Source organism: Bufo gargarizans, chromosome 11, assembly GCF_014858855.1.
Source record: "Bufo gargarizans isolate SCDJY-AF-19 chromosome 11, ASM1485885v1, whole genome shotgun sequence".
In the NCBI taxonomy this organism is placed as follows: Eukaryota; Metazoa; Chordata; class Amphibia; order Anura; family Bufonidae; genus Bufo; species Bufo gargarizans.
This window is the reverse complement of record NC_058090.1, coordinates 42,029,362-42,042,448: the sequence shown is the minus strand read 5'-3', so window position 1 is coordinate 42,042,448 and position 13,087 is coordinate 42,029,362. Positions and strand designations below refer to the sequence as shown.

Sequence of the window (13,087 nt, the reverse complement as noted above, 5' to 3'; positions counted from 1 at the left end):
AAGGAAACACTGGTCTTTTCCGGATCAGGGGGATCATCGTGAATCTTAAAAGTATCACGGATATTGCTAATAAGATGGCCCACGGCAGAGGCCAGTTTTGAAGGCAATGCAGAGTCCATATCCCAATCGGAATCGACTAGCTCCCCTTCAGAGGGCAAATCCTGTAAAGAGGAAGGACCCGACTGAGAACGCACCCTTGGGGGGGATACCGAAGCATCTGAGGATGACCGGTGATCCACCCTCGGCCGCTTCTGGGGTTGACGGGCTCTGGATGAGTCGCCTGCAGAGAGAGACTCAGACGGGTCGGCTAAAACAGCGGACCCGGAGGGCCCAGCAGGGGAATCATCCAGCTGCGGTAATGGCAACGCCTCTGCAAGTCGGCCCACAACGCTAGTGAGACTAACCACAGCCTGGGACAGGGATCTAGCCCAGTCAGGGGGATCCAAGAGGCCAGGGGGTGACAACAGATGGCGGACCCTGCAATGGGTCTTTGCAAGCCGAGCAATGCGGGTCAGACTGCCCATGAGGAAGGGGCGCCTTACACGCGGTGCAGGTATGATACCAAGGTCCCACAGGCACTAAGGGGTCAGACATGTTGGTTGGAAGCAATATGTCCAGGCCAGAGGGCTGCAGTGTTAGAGAGGGCAACAGTCCTACCAGGTCACAGTGGGAGCAGACGACCGCGGCACAGCAGACGAACAGCAGCGGCAGCCTGAAGCAAGATCCGTCCTGCACACAGCAGCAAGCCGGCACGAGAAGAGGCGGGGCTAGTGAGGAGCGGGAGAAGGGACGTCCGCCCCTTAACTGAATCCCAGAAGCACATGGTAAGCGGTATGAAAACTCCGCCCCCCCGCCGATACTGTTCGCGCGCGAACAAAAATGTCGCCTGCCGCCGAACCCCGATGTTATAGCCCTCCGTCTGAAGACAGGAGCCGAAGGAGAGGACCCGCGCCGCCGCCCCTGTAGTAACCCTCCCCCATAGACGCCGCTCAGCCTGCACCAGAGAGCGCCGACAGGTCGATAGGCCCGCCCCTGAATCGGAGCAACGGAGGCCAGCAGCCGGTAGGAGCCAGCTAACGGGGACAGCGGAGGGGAGAGGAGGGAGCGAGGAAGGAGAAAAGGAGGGGAGGGGAGGCAGGGGGGGAGCGGAACGGCTGTACAGCCACCTCACCATGCGGTGACTTCACCCTCTTGTCCATCCAGCTGGGACGCCCCTTCAGCCACTGACACAGAAGTGGCAGCAGCTGGAGAGGGACTTGCAGGTGGGCGACCCTGTGCTGGCGGGATGCAGGGGAGCATGGGCTGCCCTGGTCCTCCTTTTCTTCTGTGGGGGAGGCAGCAGGGCGGAAAACCGGCCCTGGCGCAGCTCAACCCCGGGAAAACAGAGAGGTCTACTGCGACTCTGTTGTCCCTGTGGAAAAAAACAATTGAAAAAAAATAAAATAAAAAATAAAAATCTTTTCAAAGACAGCTCTGCAGTGCAGAGAGTGTCTTGCCTCCTTGACACTAAGCAAAAAACTGGAAGTCTCTCTCTCCAGGCTGAGGGTATAGCTGCTGGAGGAGGGGCTTAACAGTCTTTTACTTAGTGTCACGCCTCCTATGGAGATGAGCTATACCCAAGGTTCCTGTGTCCCCCAAGGAATTGGGCGATAAAATGAGATTTTTGTAAAACTTACCAGTAAAATCTCTCTTTCTCGCTCTTCATTGGGGGACACAGGAACCGTGGGTATAGCTATGTCCTCTAGGAGGCATTGACACTAGATAAAGCCGTTAGCTCCTCCCCTGGCAGCTAAACCTCTTCGCGGTTTCAATGGCCACGCCGTCAAACAAGGAGACCTTAAATGCTGATGGAAAACCGGTCCCTGCGAAAGAAGGACGTCTGAGTGGCAATGACCAATGGACATCTCCTAGAAGGAGAACGAGGTTGGCGTATCACACGCGACGGGGCCAATCCGGGGCGACGAGGATAGTCTGAATGCCCTACATCCTGATTTTCCGTAGAACCCTGGGTAGGAGGGGGAAGGGAGGGGGTACATGTAAAGGAGGGAGAACCCCTGCCAAGTGGAGATCAGGGCGTCCACGCCGTAAGCTTCCGGATCTCTTGCTTAGGAGAGTATGGTGGGAAGCTTCCGATTGAGTATTGAGGCCATCAAGTCCACGTCGGGGCGACCCAAACGCAGACCGATCGCCTCGAATACCTCCGGGTGGAGGGACCACTCGCCCAGATCTATTGTCGTCCTGCTGAGGAAGTCCGCAGTTCCGTTCTCCACACCCGGGATGTAGATTGCTGAAATTGCCGGTACGTGGGCCTCCGCCCACCGTAAGATCTTGGCAGATTCCTGCATCACGTTGAAACTGCGTGTTCCCCCCTGGTGGTTGATGTACGCCACCGCTGTGGCGTTGTCCGACTGGACGAATCTTCAGGAGGTGGATCCAGTGTTAAAGAATCTCCCTGAGTTCCAGGACATTGATCGGAAGCTTGGACTCCGACCGAGACCATGTGCCTTGGACTGTCCTGGGAGGGAACACCCCTGCCCAACCTTGCAGACTGGCGTCGGTGGTAACAACCATCCAGGATATTGGAAGGAAGGACCTTCCTAGAACTGGAACCGACAGCCACCAACAAAGAGACGAGCTCACTTGAGGAGAGAGGCGGATGGGATAGTCCAGACTCTGATGATTTGTCCCAGGAGGACAGAATCGCTCTCTGGAACGTGCGAGAGTGGAACTGGGCAAAGGGAATCGCCTCGAAACAGGCAACCATCTTCCCTAACGTCCTCATGCAGAGGCGAATGGACGGAAGGCTGCAGTCGAGAAGCACCCTCACCGAGCGGTGTAAGGCCAGCCGCTTGTCCGGAGGAAGGCGTACTTGTGCTGCTTTCGTGTCCAGAAGCATACCCAGAAAGACCAGTTGTCTGGAGGGAGTCAGGGATGACTTCTGCAGATTGACCCGAAACGTGCAAGGGCTTCCAGGGTGAACTGTAAGCTGCTCGATGCCTGAGCGAAGGAGGGAGCATTGATGAGGATGTCATCCAGATAAGGCATAAGGAAGATGCCTCTGGAACGGAGCAGGGCGAGAAGAGGGGCCAGAATTTTTATGAACGGGAGGGCGACAAACTGGTAATGATCGTCTCCATTTGCAAACCTTAGGAAGCGCTGATGACGCCACGCGATGGGGACGTGGAGGTATGCATCCTGGATATCAACAGCCGAAAGGAATTCCCCCCATTTCAGAGAAGCAATTACGTAACGAAAGGACTCCATCCGAAATCGCTGGAGACGGAGGAACCTGTTCAGCAGTTTGAGGTCCAGGATTGGGCACACAAAGCCCTCCTATTTGGGGACCACAAAAAGGTTTGAGTAGAACTCTCTGCCGGGGGAACAAGAGAGATTACTCCTCGGTCCAGGAGGGACTGAATGGCCTGGGAGAAGGCGGCCGCCCGCTCGGGGGCCTGTGGAGGACAGGATTGAAAGAACCTGTCTGGGGGAGGGACGAAAACTCGATCCTGAGGATACAATCTCGAGTGCCCAAGCGTCAGAGACGCGGGCCTGCCGGACGTCCTGGAAGAGGAGGAGGCGGCCCCCCACCCTGTTGGGTGGGGGCGCCCCTTCAGGCTGAGGATTGCTTAACCGCAGATGGTCGAGCAGCCTAAGGCCTGGGACGCCAGGATGGCTGTGCCCGAAAGGACAGCTTTTTGCGTCGATCCTGGGATCTTGCTTCGCTCTAGGTTGTGGGAGATGGGTGCTCTTGCCTCCGGTGGCCTCGGAAAGAATTTCGTCCAGCCGGGTACCAAAGAGACGGGCACCGGTGAAGGGAAGCCTGGTTAGAGAACACTTTGAATTTGTGTCCGCAGCCCACACCTTCAGCCAGAGCTCGTGGCGTAAAGTTAATGCAAACGCTGAAGAGCGCGCAATGAGGGCGCCTGCGTCCAAGGATGCTTCACAGGGGAACTTTCCTGCCTGGGCGATCAGCTGTGCCAAGGATCGAAGATCCTGAGCAGGGATCTCCGATACCAAGTCCTGGTCCAGCTGGCTGCCCCACATTAAGAAAGTGCCTTTGCCACCCACACAGAGGCGAACACGGGCTTAAGGGCTGAGCCTGAAGCAGCAAAGAGGGACTTCGTCAAGGATTCCATCCAACAGTCTTCAGAGGTCTGAAGGGAAGATCCATCAGCCACAGGAATAGTCATACTTTTGGCAAGACGTGCCATTGGTGGGTCGACCTTAGGAGGGGATGCCCACGTGGACACACAATCCGCTGGGAATGGATATTAGAACATCCAGCTTTTTTTTGGGTGGAAAAACGCATGTCTGGATGATCCCAAGCCTTAGAAACCACCGCAGAAAAATCCTTATGGCGAGGAAACACCTTTGAGGCCTGTTTTGGATGGAAAAAAGATACCCCCTGCTGGTTAGTGAGGGGGGGGGGGGGGGGGGGGAATCATGGAAGGCGTCACAGATGGCAGCAATGAGGCTATCTACAGTGGAGGCCAACTTGGAAGGCTGCTCCATGTCCAAATCAGAATTCTATACCTCTCCTTCAGATGGCACGTCCCCAGGAAAAGAAAAACCTGAGTGAGATCATACACGGGGTGGAGAGGGAGATGCGTCAGAGGAAGAAACGTGGTCTACTCTGGGACGCTTTTGTGATTGCCGTGCGCTGACGGATCCACTAGAGGGAAGTGACCGGGGGGGCACCCGAACAAGAAACCCTGGAGGGTGCATCCGAGACAGGTGCAGCGCAACCCACTATAGAGAGGGTGGATTGGGAGATTGTAGCAAGGTTTTCCACCACCTGAGAGAGGATTCTGGCCCAATCCGGCAGCTCCGATGTCAAGGGGGGAGGCAGCAGTATGGGCTGAAGGGGGGCCCCCTGCCTAAGCGCCTGACAAGCAGTGCAGACAGAATCCGGTTGCCCACAAGGGAATTTTGCCTGACATATGGAGCAGGCATAATGGACAGCTATTGGCAGCTTAGGATGAGTGCCCGTGGGGTCAGACATGATGGAAATCCAGGAAAGGACACCTAAGGCTGGAGAGGGTACAGGGACCTGAGGAGAAGAGACAACAGTTCCTACCACAGCCAGGAGCGAAGTCTGCAGTCCCAGAAGGAGTTTCCCGAACGCTGTGGCGGGAAGAGAAGGCCCTGCGATCTCCTGCTCCGCCTCGCCGATGCGTGCGCACGCGCGGCGAACTGTAACTCCCACAGCGCGCTCATCTGGCTGCATCGATGTGTGACGGCGCTCCGCCCGCAGGCTGCCCTGTGGAGCGCCGCCCGTCTTGTAAGCAGGAGCTTGTGCCGCTTTCTCGTTAAGTCATGCCCGGAACGAGCACCCGATAGCCCCGCCCCCTCCCAGCCTGAATCTCTGCTGCTACCATTTACTGCAGCGGCAATGTCTATCGAATTAACCCCCCGCTAGTCAAGTCACATAGGGAGAGGGAGGAGGGAGGAGGGAGGAGGGAGGAGGAGGGTCGGGGGGGTCGAAGACCAGGATCTGGGAGCAAGCATCACTTATCTGTCTTGCCGCCATCTTCACCCTTTTCACCCTTCCTCTTCTCCAGCAGGGTCACCCCTTCAGCTACTGGCACTGTAGTGGCAGGACGCTGGAAGAGGGACTTGGATGGGTGACAAATAAAAACAAATAAAAAAATCTTCAGGCGCTCTTGCCTCATATTGACACTAGAAAAAACGGAAGCTCTCTCTCCAGGCTGGAGATGGGAGGAGCTAACAGCTTTATCTAGTGTCAACGCCTCCTAGAGGACATAGCTATACCCACGGTTCCTGTCCCCCCCCCCCCAATGAATATGGGTGAGAAATAGAAGTAACGGGGCAGAAAATCTTTCCTGGCTGAAGATGTGCCTAATTCATGATGAGGTATGAAGCATCATAAATTAGGTGCACCTTCACCAGTCCAAGCGTCTGGCTGAAAAACTAGACCAGCTCCTGCCTGGAGTAGTTTTGTGCAAACATTTACATAAATGTTGGTAATTTTGTCAGGGCTGAAGTCCAGGCACTGGCCTGGCCCCCACCACACCCTTGAGACTCCTATGTGTCAAATGTGGTCTAAAAATGCCTGCACAACAAAATATTGTCACATAGGCGTTCAAAAAGAGGCTTATGCAACATTTTTACAACAAAAACTGGGGTAAAAACCCCAAAGTAATTTATACCGCAGTGAACATTGAAAAAATACATTCTAAAAATATAAGAATGGAAATGACTGCCCCAAAAATAAAAAGTTAAATGCATTAGGGTACTTTCAGACTAGCGTTTTTCTTTTCCAGCATAGAGTTCCATCACAGGGGCTCTATACCGGAAAAGAACTGATCAGGTATATCCCCATGCATTCTGAATGGAGAGTAATCCGTTCAGGATGCATCAAGATGTCTTCAGTTCAGTCATTTTGACTGATCAGTCAAAAGAGAAAACCGTAGCATGCTACAGTTTTATCTCCGGCGAAAAAAACGGAAGACTTGCCTGAATGCGCAGACCTTTAAAAACGTGAAAAATAAATACCGGATCCGTTTTGCCTGATGACACCGGAAAAACTGATCTGGTATTGCAATGCATTTTTCTGACTGATCAGGCATTTTTCTGACTGATCAGGATCCTGCAGGAAACGGAACTGCCTACCGGAATTCTCTGCCGCAAGTGTGAAAGTACCCTTATATGTACAACAAAATGGTTTTAATTAATAAAATACAATTCTTCCTGCAAAAAATAAAAAAATCCATACATACAACTACACTGAAGGGGGGAAAAAAAGTCATGGCTTTCAGGATATGAGGATCAAAAAACAAGATCAATAAGTGCAAACTAGGCACAGTGGCTACAGTGCGTGCAAAACCAAATTACCTCTGCTTTTTAAAGATATGGAATGATCTATCACTTGGAAAATTGGAACGGTTATCAGTCTCTGGCTGGAAAGACACTGAATGCAAAGTTGATGGAAGCAGAAGGGATACCTAAAAAAAATTACAACAACGACATCATCAGCATCATGAGATTTTTTTTGGGGGGGGGGGAAGAGGAATCAGTTTGCAGGCACTAGGCACCATTTTATGTCAGACCTCCAAGCAACTATGAGTCAAACAATATTTACAGAAAGCAGCATATTAGAGGGGGTTCTTAGGCTACTTTCACACTACCGTTCGATCGGATCCGTTCTGAACGGATCCGATCATAATAATGCAGACGGAGGCTCCGTTCAGAACGGATCCGTCTGCATTATATTGGCATATAAAAGCTAAGGGTGAAAATAGCCTCGGACGGATCCGTCCAGACTTTCAATGTAAAGTCAATGGGGGACGGATCCGCTTGAAGATTGAGCCATATTGTGGCATCTTCAAGCGGATCCGTCCCCATTGACTTACATTGTAAGTCTGGACGGATCCGCACGCCTCCGCACGGCCAGGCGGACACCCGAACGCTGCAAGCAGCGTTCAGCTGTCCGCCTGTCCGTGCGGAGGCGAGCGGAGCGGAGGCTGAACGCCGCCAGACTGATGCAGTCTGAGCGGATCCGCATCCATTCAGACTGCATCAGGGCTGGACGGAAGCGTTCGGGTCCGCTCGTGAGCCCCTTCAAACGGAGCTCACGAGCGGACCGACGAACGCTAGTGTGAAAGTAGCCTTAAATGGACACTCACCTGTCTTTTACTGCACTCTACCACCCAGGTCCTGGCTCAGAACACAAAACATGGCTAGAATTGCACACTGAGCCAATACCCGCTGAGGTGGGTGTCTGCTGTAGCCACTGATTGGCTAAGTGGACACTTTCTTTTCCTGGGTGTCGAGTTGGGACCAGGACAAACACTTTCAGGGGTCTGGCGAGGTGAAAAATGCTCATTTTGTGGCCCATACTTCTGGACAGCTAGTAAGTGCATTACAGAAAGGATCTATAAACCTTACAGAGATTTCCTACAGCCCTGATGAAAACACTTCTTGAACTCAGATCTGTAGGTTGACATTATCATAGGAGACACAGCGGAAATCACTAGCCACCTTAATGGACAAATCCTATGTAAAAGCCACATTAGAATATGGACATTGCTGAAAATGTGAAAAACATATTTACCTTCCCTGTACTGGTCCTGTAGGCTTCCAAAAGTCTCTCTTGCAAGGTAGGAGAAAATGCACCAATACGTTCATTCTCTGCGAGAAGCTTCAAGGTGCTTTTATCCAAGAGTGAAATCACACTGCAGATGCACACAACATTTACAATCACGTTTTTACACTTTCACATTCTACAGTCTAGGGCTGGATGCACACGACAGTATGTATTTTGTAGTCCGCAAAAAAAAAAAAAAAAAAACAGATGACGTCCGTATAGCATCCTTTATTTTTTTTTTTGCGGATCCATTGTAACAATGCCTATTCTTGTCTGCAAAACAGACATGAATAGGACATGTTAATTTTTTTTGCGTGGCTACGGAACAGAGCAACGGATACGGACAGCACACGGAGTGCTGTCAGCATCTTTTGAGGCCCTATTGAAATGAATGGGTCCGCACCCGAGCCGCAAAAAAAGCGGCTAGGATGCGGAACCAAACCACGATCGTCTGCATGTAGCCTTAGGCCTTATTCACACAGTCAGTGTTCGATCAGTGATTGGGAGCCAAAACCAGATGTAGGTCAGAAACACAGAACAGGAGCAAACCTTTCCCTTATTCCATATATCAGTGTAACCTCCACCGCTGGCTTTGGCTCAAAAATCACTGATGGAAATCACTGATCAAACACGTGTGTGAATGAGCCCTTAGGATGAGGTGTGTCCCAGTTTCCAATATATATACGTACTAGATACATATAAAAAAAAATATTAGATATTACAGAAATTTAAAGGGGTTATCGTTTCATCTGGGGGTCCCGCACTGGGCAACTCCACTGATAAATTGTTTGACGGGTCTAAGGCACTCGTAAAAGCACTGCATCCATTTCAATGTTTACTTGCACGCCGTGTCACTTGTAGCAGAGGTGAAGGGTAATTATAATTTACTCTTCCATTTATCTGAAAAGGAAAGGAAGCTGTTTTTACCCTGTAATATGCCACTAAACTGTAGACGGCAAGCAGGTAAACAATGAAGAGGACACAGTGCTACATGAGCGCCATGGCTCCTTCAAACAGCTGATCAATAAGTGTACCGGGAGTCAGATCCCACTGATCTGATATTAATGACCTATCTTGAGAAAAGGTCATTTATATCAAACTAGAAAACCTCTTTAATTTACAGCAATTCCAAAATTACTTACAAGCAGGAACAAAAGAAAAGGTGTTGAGAGTATTGTGACTTTTGACACAACCCCTTCTTAGAACAAAGCTGCAGGGATCATGTAATTACCCACAGAACTGATCAGGATAACCCTCAGTGATCAAATGTAATCAGTAAAGGCTGCATTTTACATGGTACCCAAAGGGAGTACATGTAATTCACTCGCTGACAAAAAACTAACAAAAACTATGGGAGTAGAACTGACTTAGTTACTCATGGCAACCAATCAGATTCCACCTTTCACTTCCCAAAGGAACTGTCCAAAATGAAAGGTGGAATCTGATAGGTTGATATGCCAACTAAGCAAGTTCTACTTTACACCAGTTGGATAAATGACCCCCAAACATACCCAGATAGAAATGTCAGATAGCTGCAAACGTGTCAAGCAGTTATGTCTCAGGCAGGTATGTAAATGATTACTGGTGTGGTCTGAGAGAGCATAAAAGTGCCCTATAAAAAGGCTCTCAAAGGCTACTTTTGGGTAGTGCACTTCCTGATGAGATTGACAACTGCTAGCCATTCCCCTATGACGCATTCAAAGACATTTTGCACAGTTGACAGACCTTGAGAGGGGGCACATCATTGGAGTGAGAGAAGCAGGATTGGCGTTTTCATAAACTGCCCACCATCTAGGCCATTCAGAGCTGTTAGGAGCAGTAGCTACATGAAGGCACGCACACACATTGCAAACAGGCTCTGATCGGCCCAAACAGACCCCCAGTAGAGAGGATCAACTGATCTGCCAACAAGCACAAACAGTTCCCACAATTTAGTTGTCCACCATGCAGACACAGCTGTACACATCCCTGTGTCTGCCCGGACTGTTTCCAGGTGCTTTGGTGTTGTCCTGCCATTGACAGCCAGCGACCGACACCTTTGTTTACAGCAGTGACGTGAATGAAAAACATGGACTACTACTGTATCGTCTATAGCAGGCATGCTCAACCTGTGGTCCTCCAGCTGTAGCAAAACTACAACTGCCAGCATGCCCGAACAGCCTACAGCTATCAGCAGGGCATTGTGGGAGTTGTCGTTTTACAACAGCTGGAGGGCCCCAGGTTGAGCATGCCTGATATAGCGACCAATCCAGGTTCTATTTGGAATCAGACGACAGTTGGGTTGGAGTATGGAGTAGGTCTCATGGCAGGTGCTTTAAACCTGTCTCTGCTGTGGAGAGAGACAAACTGCCGCTGGTGTGATCACATACAACAGTCGGTCACCCCTGGTAGTGATACGAGGGACATCCTGCCACCACGTGTTGCCCCTCATGACAGGACCTCCAACTGGCATTTTTCAGGAGGATAATGCTCACCCACACACAGCAAAAGTGTTTCAGGAATGTCTCTGCAAGATAACAACACTTCCTTGGCTGCCCGGTCTGCAGATTTAATCACCAATCAAGCATTTATGGGACCAGCTGGGACTCCAGTTTCAATAACCTACAAGTGTGCAGGATCTACAGGACCAGCTGTAGCATCTGTAGGTAAATGTGTCGCAGGATACCTGTACCTGTATGCCTCTATGCCCCACCATATCTCATCTTGTATCCAGGCTAGAGCTGGCCTAACAGGGTATTAGAGACTCCTTTCTATTGTACAGTTTTTCCCAATAAACTTATCTTTTTGCTCTAATATTGTAATCACTTCCATATATCCAACAACTTCTTCTTGGTGTTCTTTTTTTTGTCACTAAATGTACAAGATCAAATTTAATAATTCTCTAGAGCAAGAGCTTCTCTTCAACTATAATTTTTTATTAAAGTACAAAATCTGCAAATTACAAGCAGCAGTAAGCTGATAACTACTCCATGGTATAAAGCACAACATACACTGGAATGGTTGGTTTCCTCAATGGTATTTTTCTACATAAACATTGCCTGTGTAAGGCAATAATGTAGGAATAATGGATATGCCAAATCCCATTTTAAAGACATACAGCCAAACCCTGACAAGCCCATCATCTTATCATGGGTCTCACAAGGTCTTTGCCAGGGTTCAAGTCTCCCATGTCAAGGCCTTGCCATCAAAACAACAGAAATCCCTTCATAGTGGCAAAAAAAAAAAACTGTGTAAAAGTGTGAAAAGAGCTTTCTAAAAACTGTAGACCAATGAAATAAGTACCCCTAAGAAGGTATTTAGTTACTAACATATATCACTTACGTAAACTGAAAATCGAGGACCAGAACTGCAAACCAGACACAATTGTGCACACTCTGAAAGAGTTTCTGTTCCACAGCATCTGGAATAAAAGGGGAGAACATATTTTTAAGTTAAGCACACATAGAAAGATGAGGAAGGAATGACGTAACCAGACACTGAAATATATAGGATATGAGAGCGCTATAAAGAGAATTAACATCCAAACTTATTTTTACAAATATCTGATCAGGTATGGTGTCAGTCCTTCCAAACCAAAAAGTCAGTGCCGTTTCAGTCTTGAGTTAAAAAGCTCTCACAAGACAAAGGTGAAATGGTGCGGTCTGACCAAAAAAAAAAAAAAAATGCAGCTCGGCAGTACTTTTCCCAGTACTTAGTAAAAATAAATGTAGGTGTCCGAAACAAACAAAATAAATATATAATAATCTAACTTGCGTGTAATGGTGTATAACGTAATCGACTTCTATTATGAAGGATTGAATCAGACATATTACTGACTCACTGACAATGCACAAAACTTACTATATCAGAACTAAGGTATCATTTATGTATGTAGTAACAAATACAGGATCAGGTGTCTACTCTGCTGTGGTCATTCAGTACATAGTAATTTACCTTTGATACATCGCGTGATCTCCAGCTCGCAGTCATCTGTACCAGATGGTCCTCTGGATGTTAGCAGTTGCAGAACAAAAAAGAACTCCAGAAATATATTTGGCACTAAATTTTCTGAAGAAAAAAAAAAAAAAAAAAAAGGCTATATATAAAAGAAAGAATCTGGGTTATGATTAATACTATATGCCAGTTGGCGCCATTTTTTTATTACCGCCCGCATAAATTTACATTGGGCAGTTGGGAAAGGGTTAAACTACAGAAATAGGATAGGAATACAGATGTTAAAATATTCAAAAAGAGTACCTGCAATGCAAGAGGAATAAAGCTCAGCCAGGACCTTCAGATATCTTTTACAAGACACTTTGTCAGGGTCAGTATACGACACGATATCTACTGAAACACTGGCGTTTCTGCTGTAACTCTGTTTGGTAGGAGTGACAGGATCTAGCACAACTGGGGACGAAGTTTGCTGCAGCAGTTTGGACCTATAAAATTGTATGTAAAGTGAATTGGTTGGCAAATTTCTGGCTACTGTTGGCCAACATGTATGTAAAATGACTATATGGCACTTACTAATATAACTTTTGCCGATCTTCTGCACCATATGCTAAAATTCAGAAACCATATCTCTGTTTGGCACATTTTCTGAGGTCCAGTCCATAAGATGGCCGCTGATGGAGGGTCATGTGACCAGACACATAACTCAGCCTCCTCCATTCTAAGGTTGCATTCACACAACGACGTCTCTTTTGCGGACCTTTCGTGTGCACCCTGTATTGCATGTTCCTGCCAAAGATAGCACATGTTGCATATTCTGAGGTGTAGCCGCAAGGACTCGGAAACACACGGAAGTCAATGGGTCCTCGCAGTGATGTGGGGGGCACACAGGCAGTTAAGGCTAAGTGATTTGCCTGGTCACATGACCCTCCATCAGCAGCATAACCTCCATGTGGACCGCACAAAAGACTTGGCCAACAAGTGGCATACCTCATGAAATACAGAAAATGGCGCAGAATATCAATAAAGGTTACATTAAAAAAATGCCAT

General features: G+C 48.7%; 1 protein-coding gene across 1 annotated transcript in view; it reads right to left on the bottom strand.

The window, feature by feature from the left end:
• Window positions 1-13,087, bottom strand: part of CDAN1 (codanin 1) — a 104,398-nt gene that overhangs the window by 71,351 nt on the left and 19,960 nt on the right. Inside the window, exons 4-8 of the mRNA XM_044271939.1 lie at window positions 12,344-12,525; window positions 12,041-12,154; window positions 11,429-11,507; window positions 8,075-8,195; window positions 6,856-6,965 (exon numbers count right to left, since the gene is read on the bottom strand). Of these exons, the coding sequence (XP_044127874.1) occupies window positions 6,856-6,965; window positions 8,075-8,195; window positions 11,429-11,507; window positions 12,041-12,154; window positions 12,344-12,525 (606 nt within the window). The remainder of the gene's footprint in view (window positions 1-6,855; window positions 6,966-8,074; window positions 8,196-11,428; window positions 11,508-12,040; window positions 12,155-12,343; window positions 12,526-13,087) is intronic.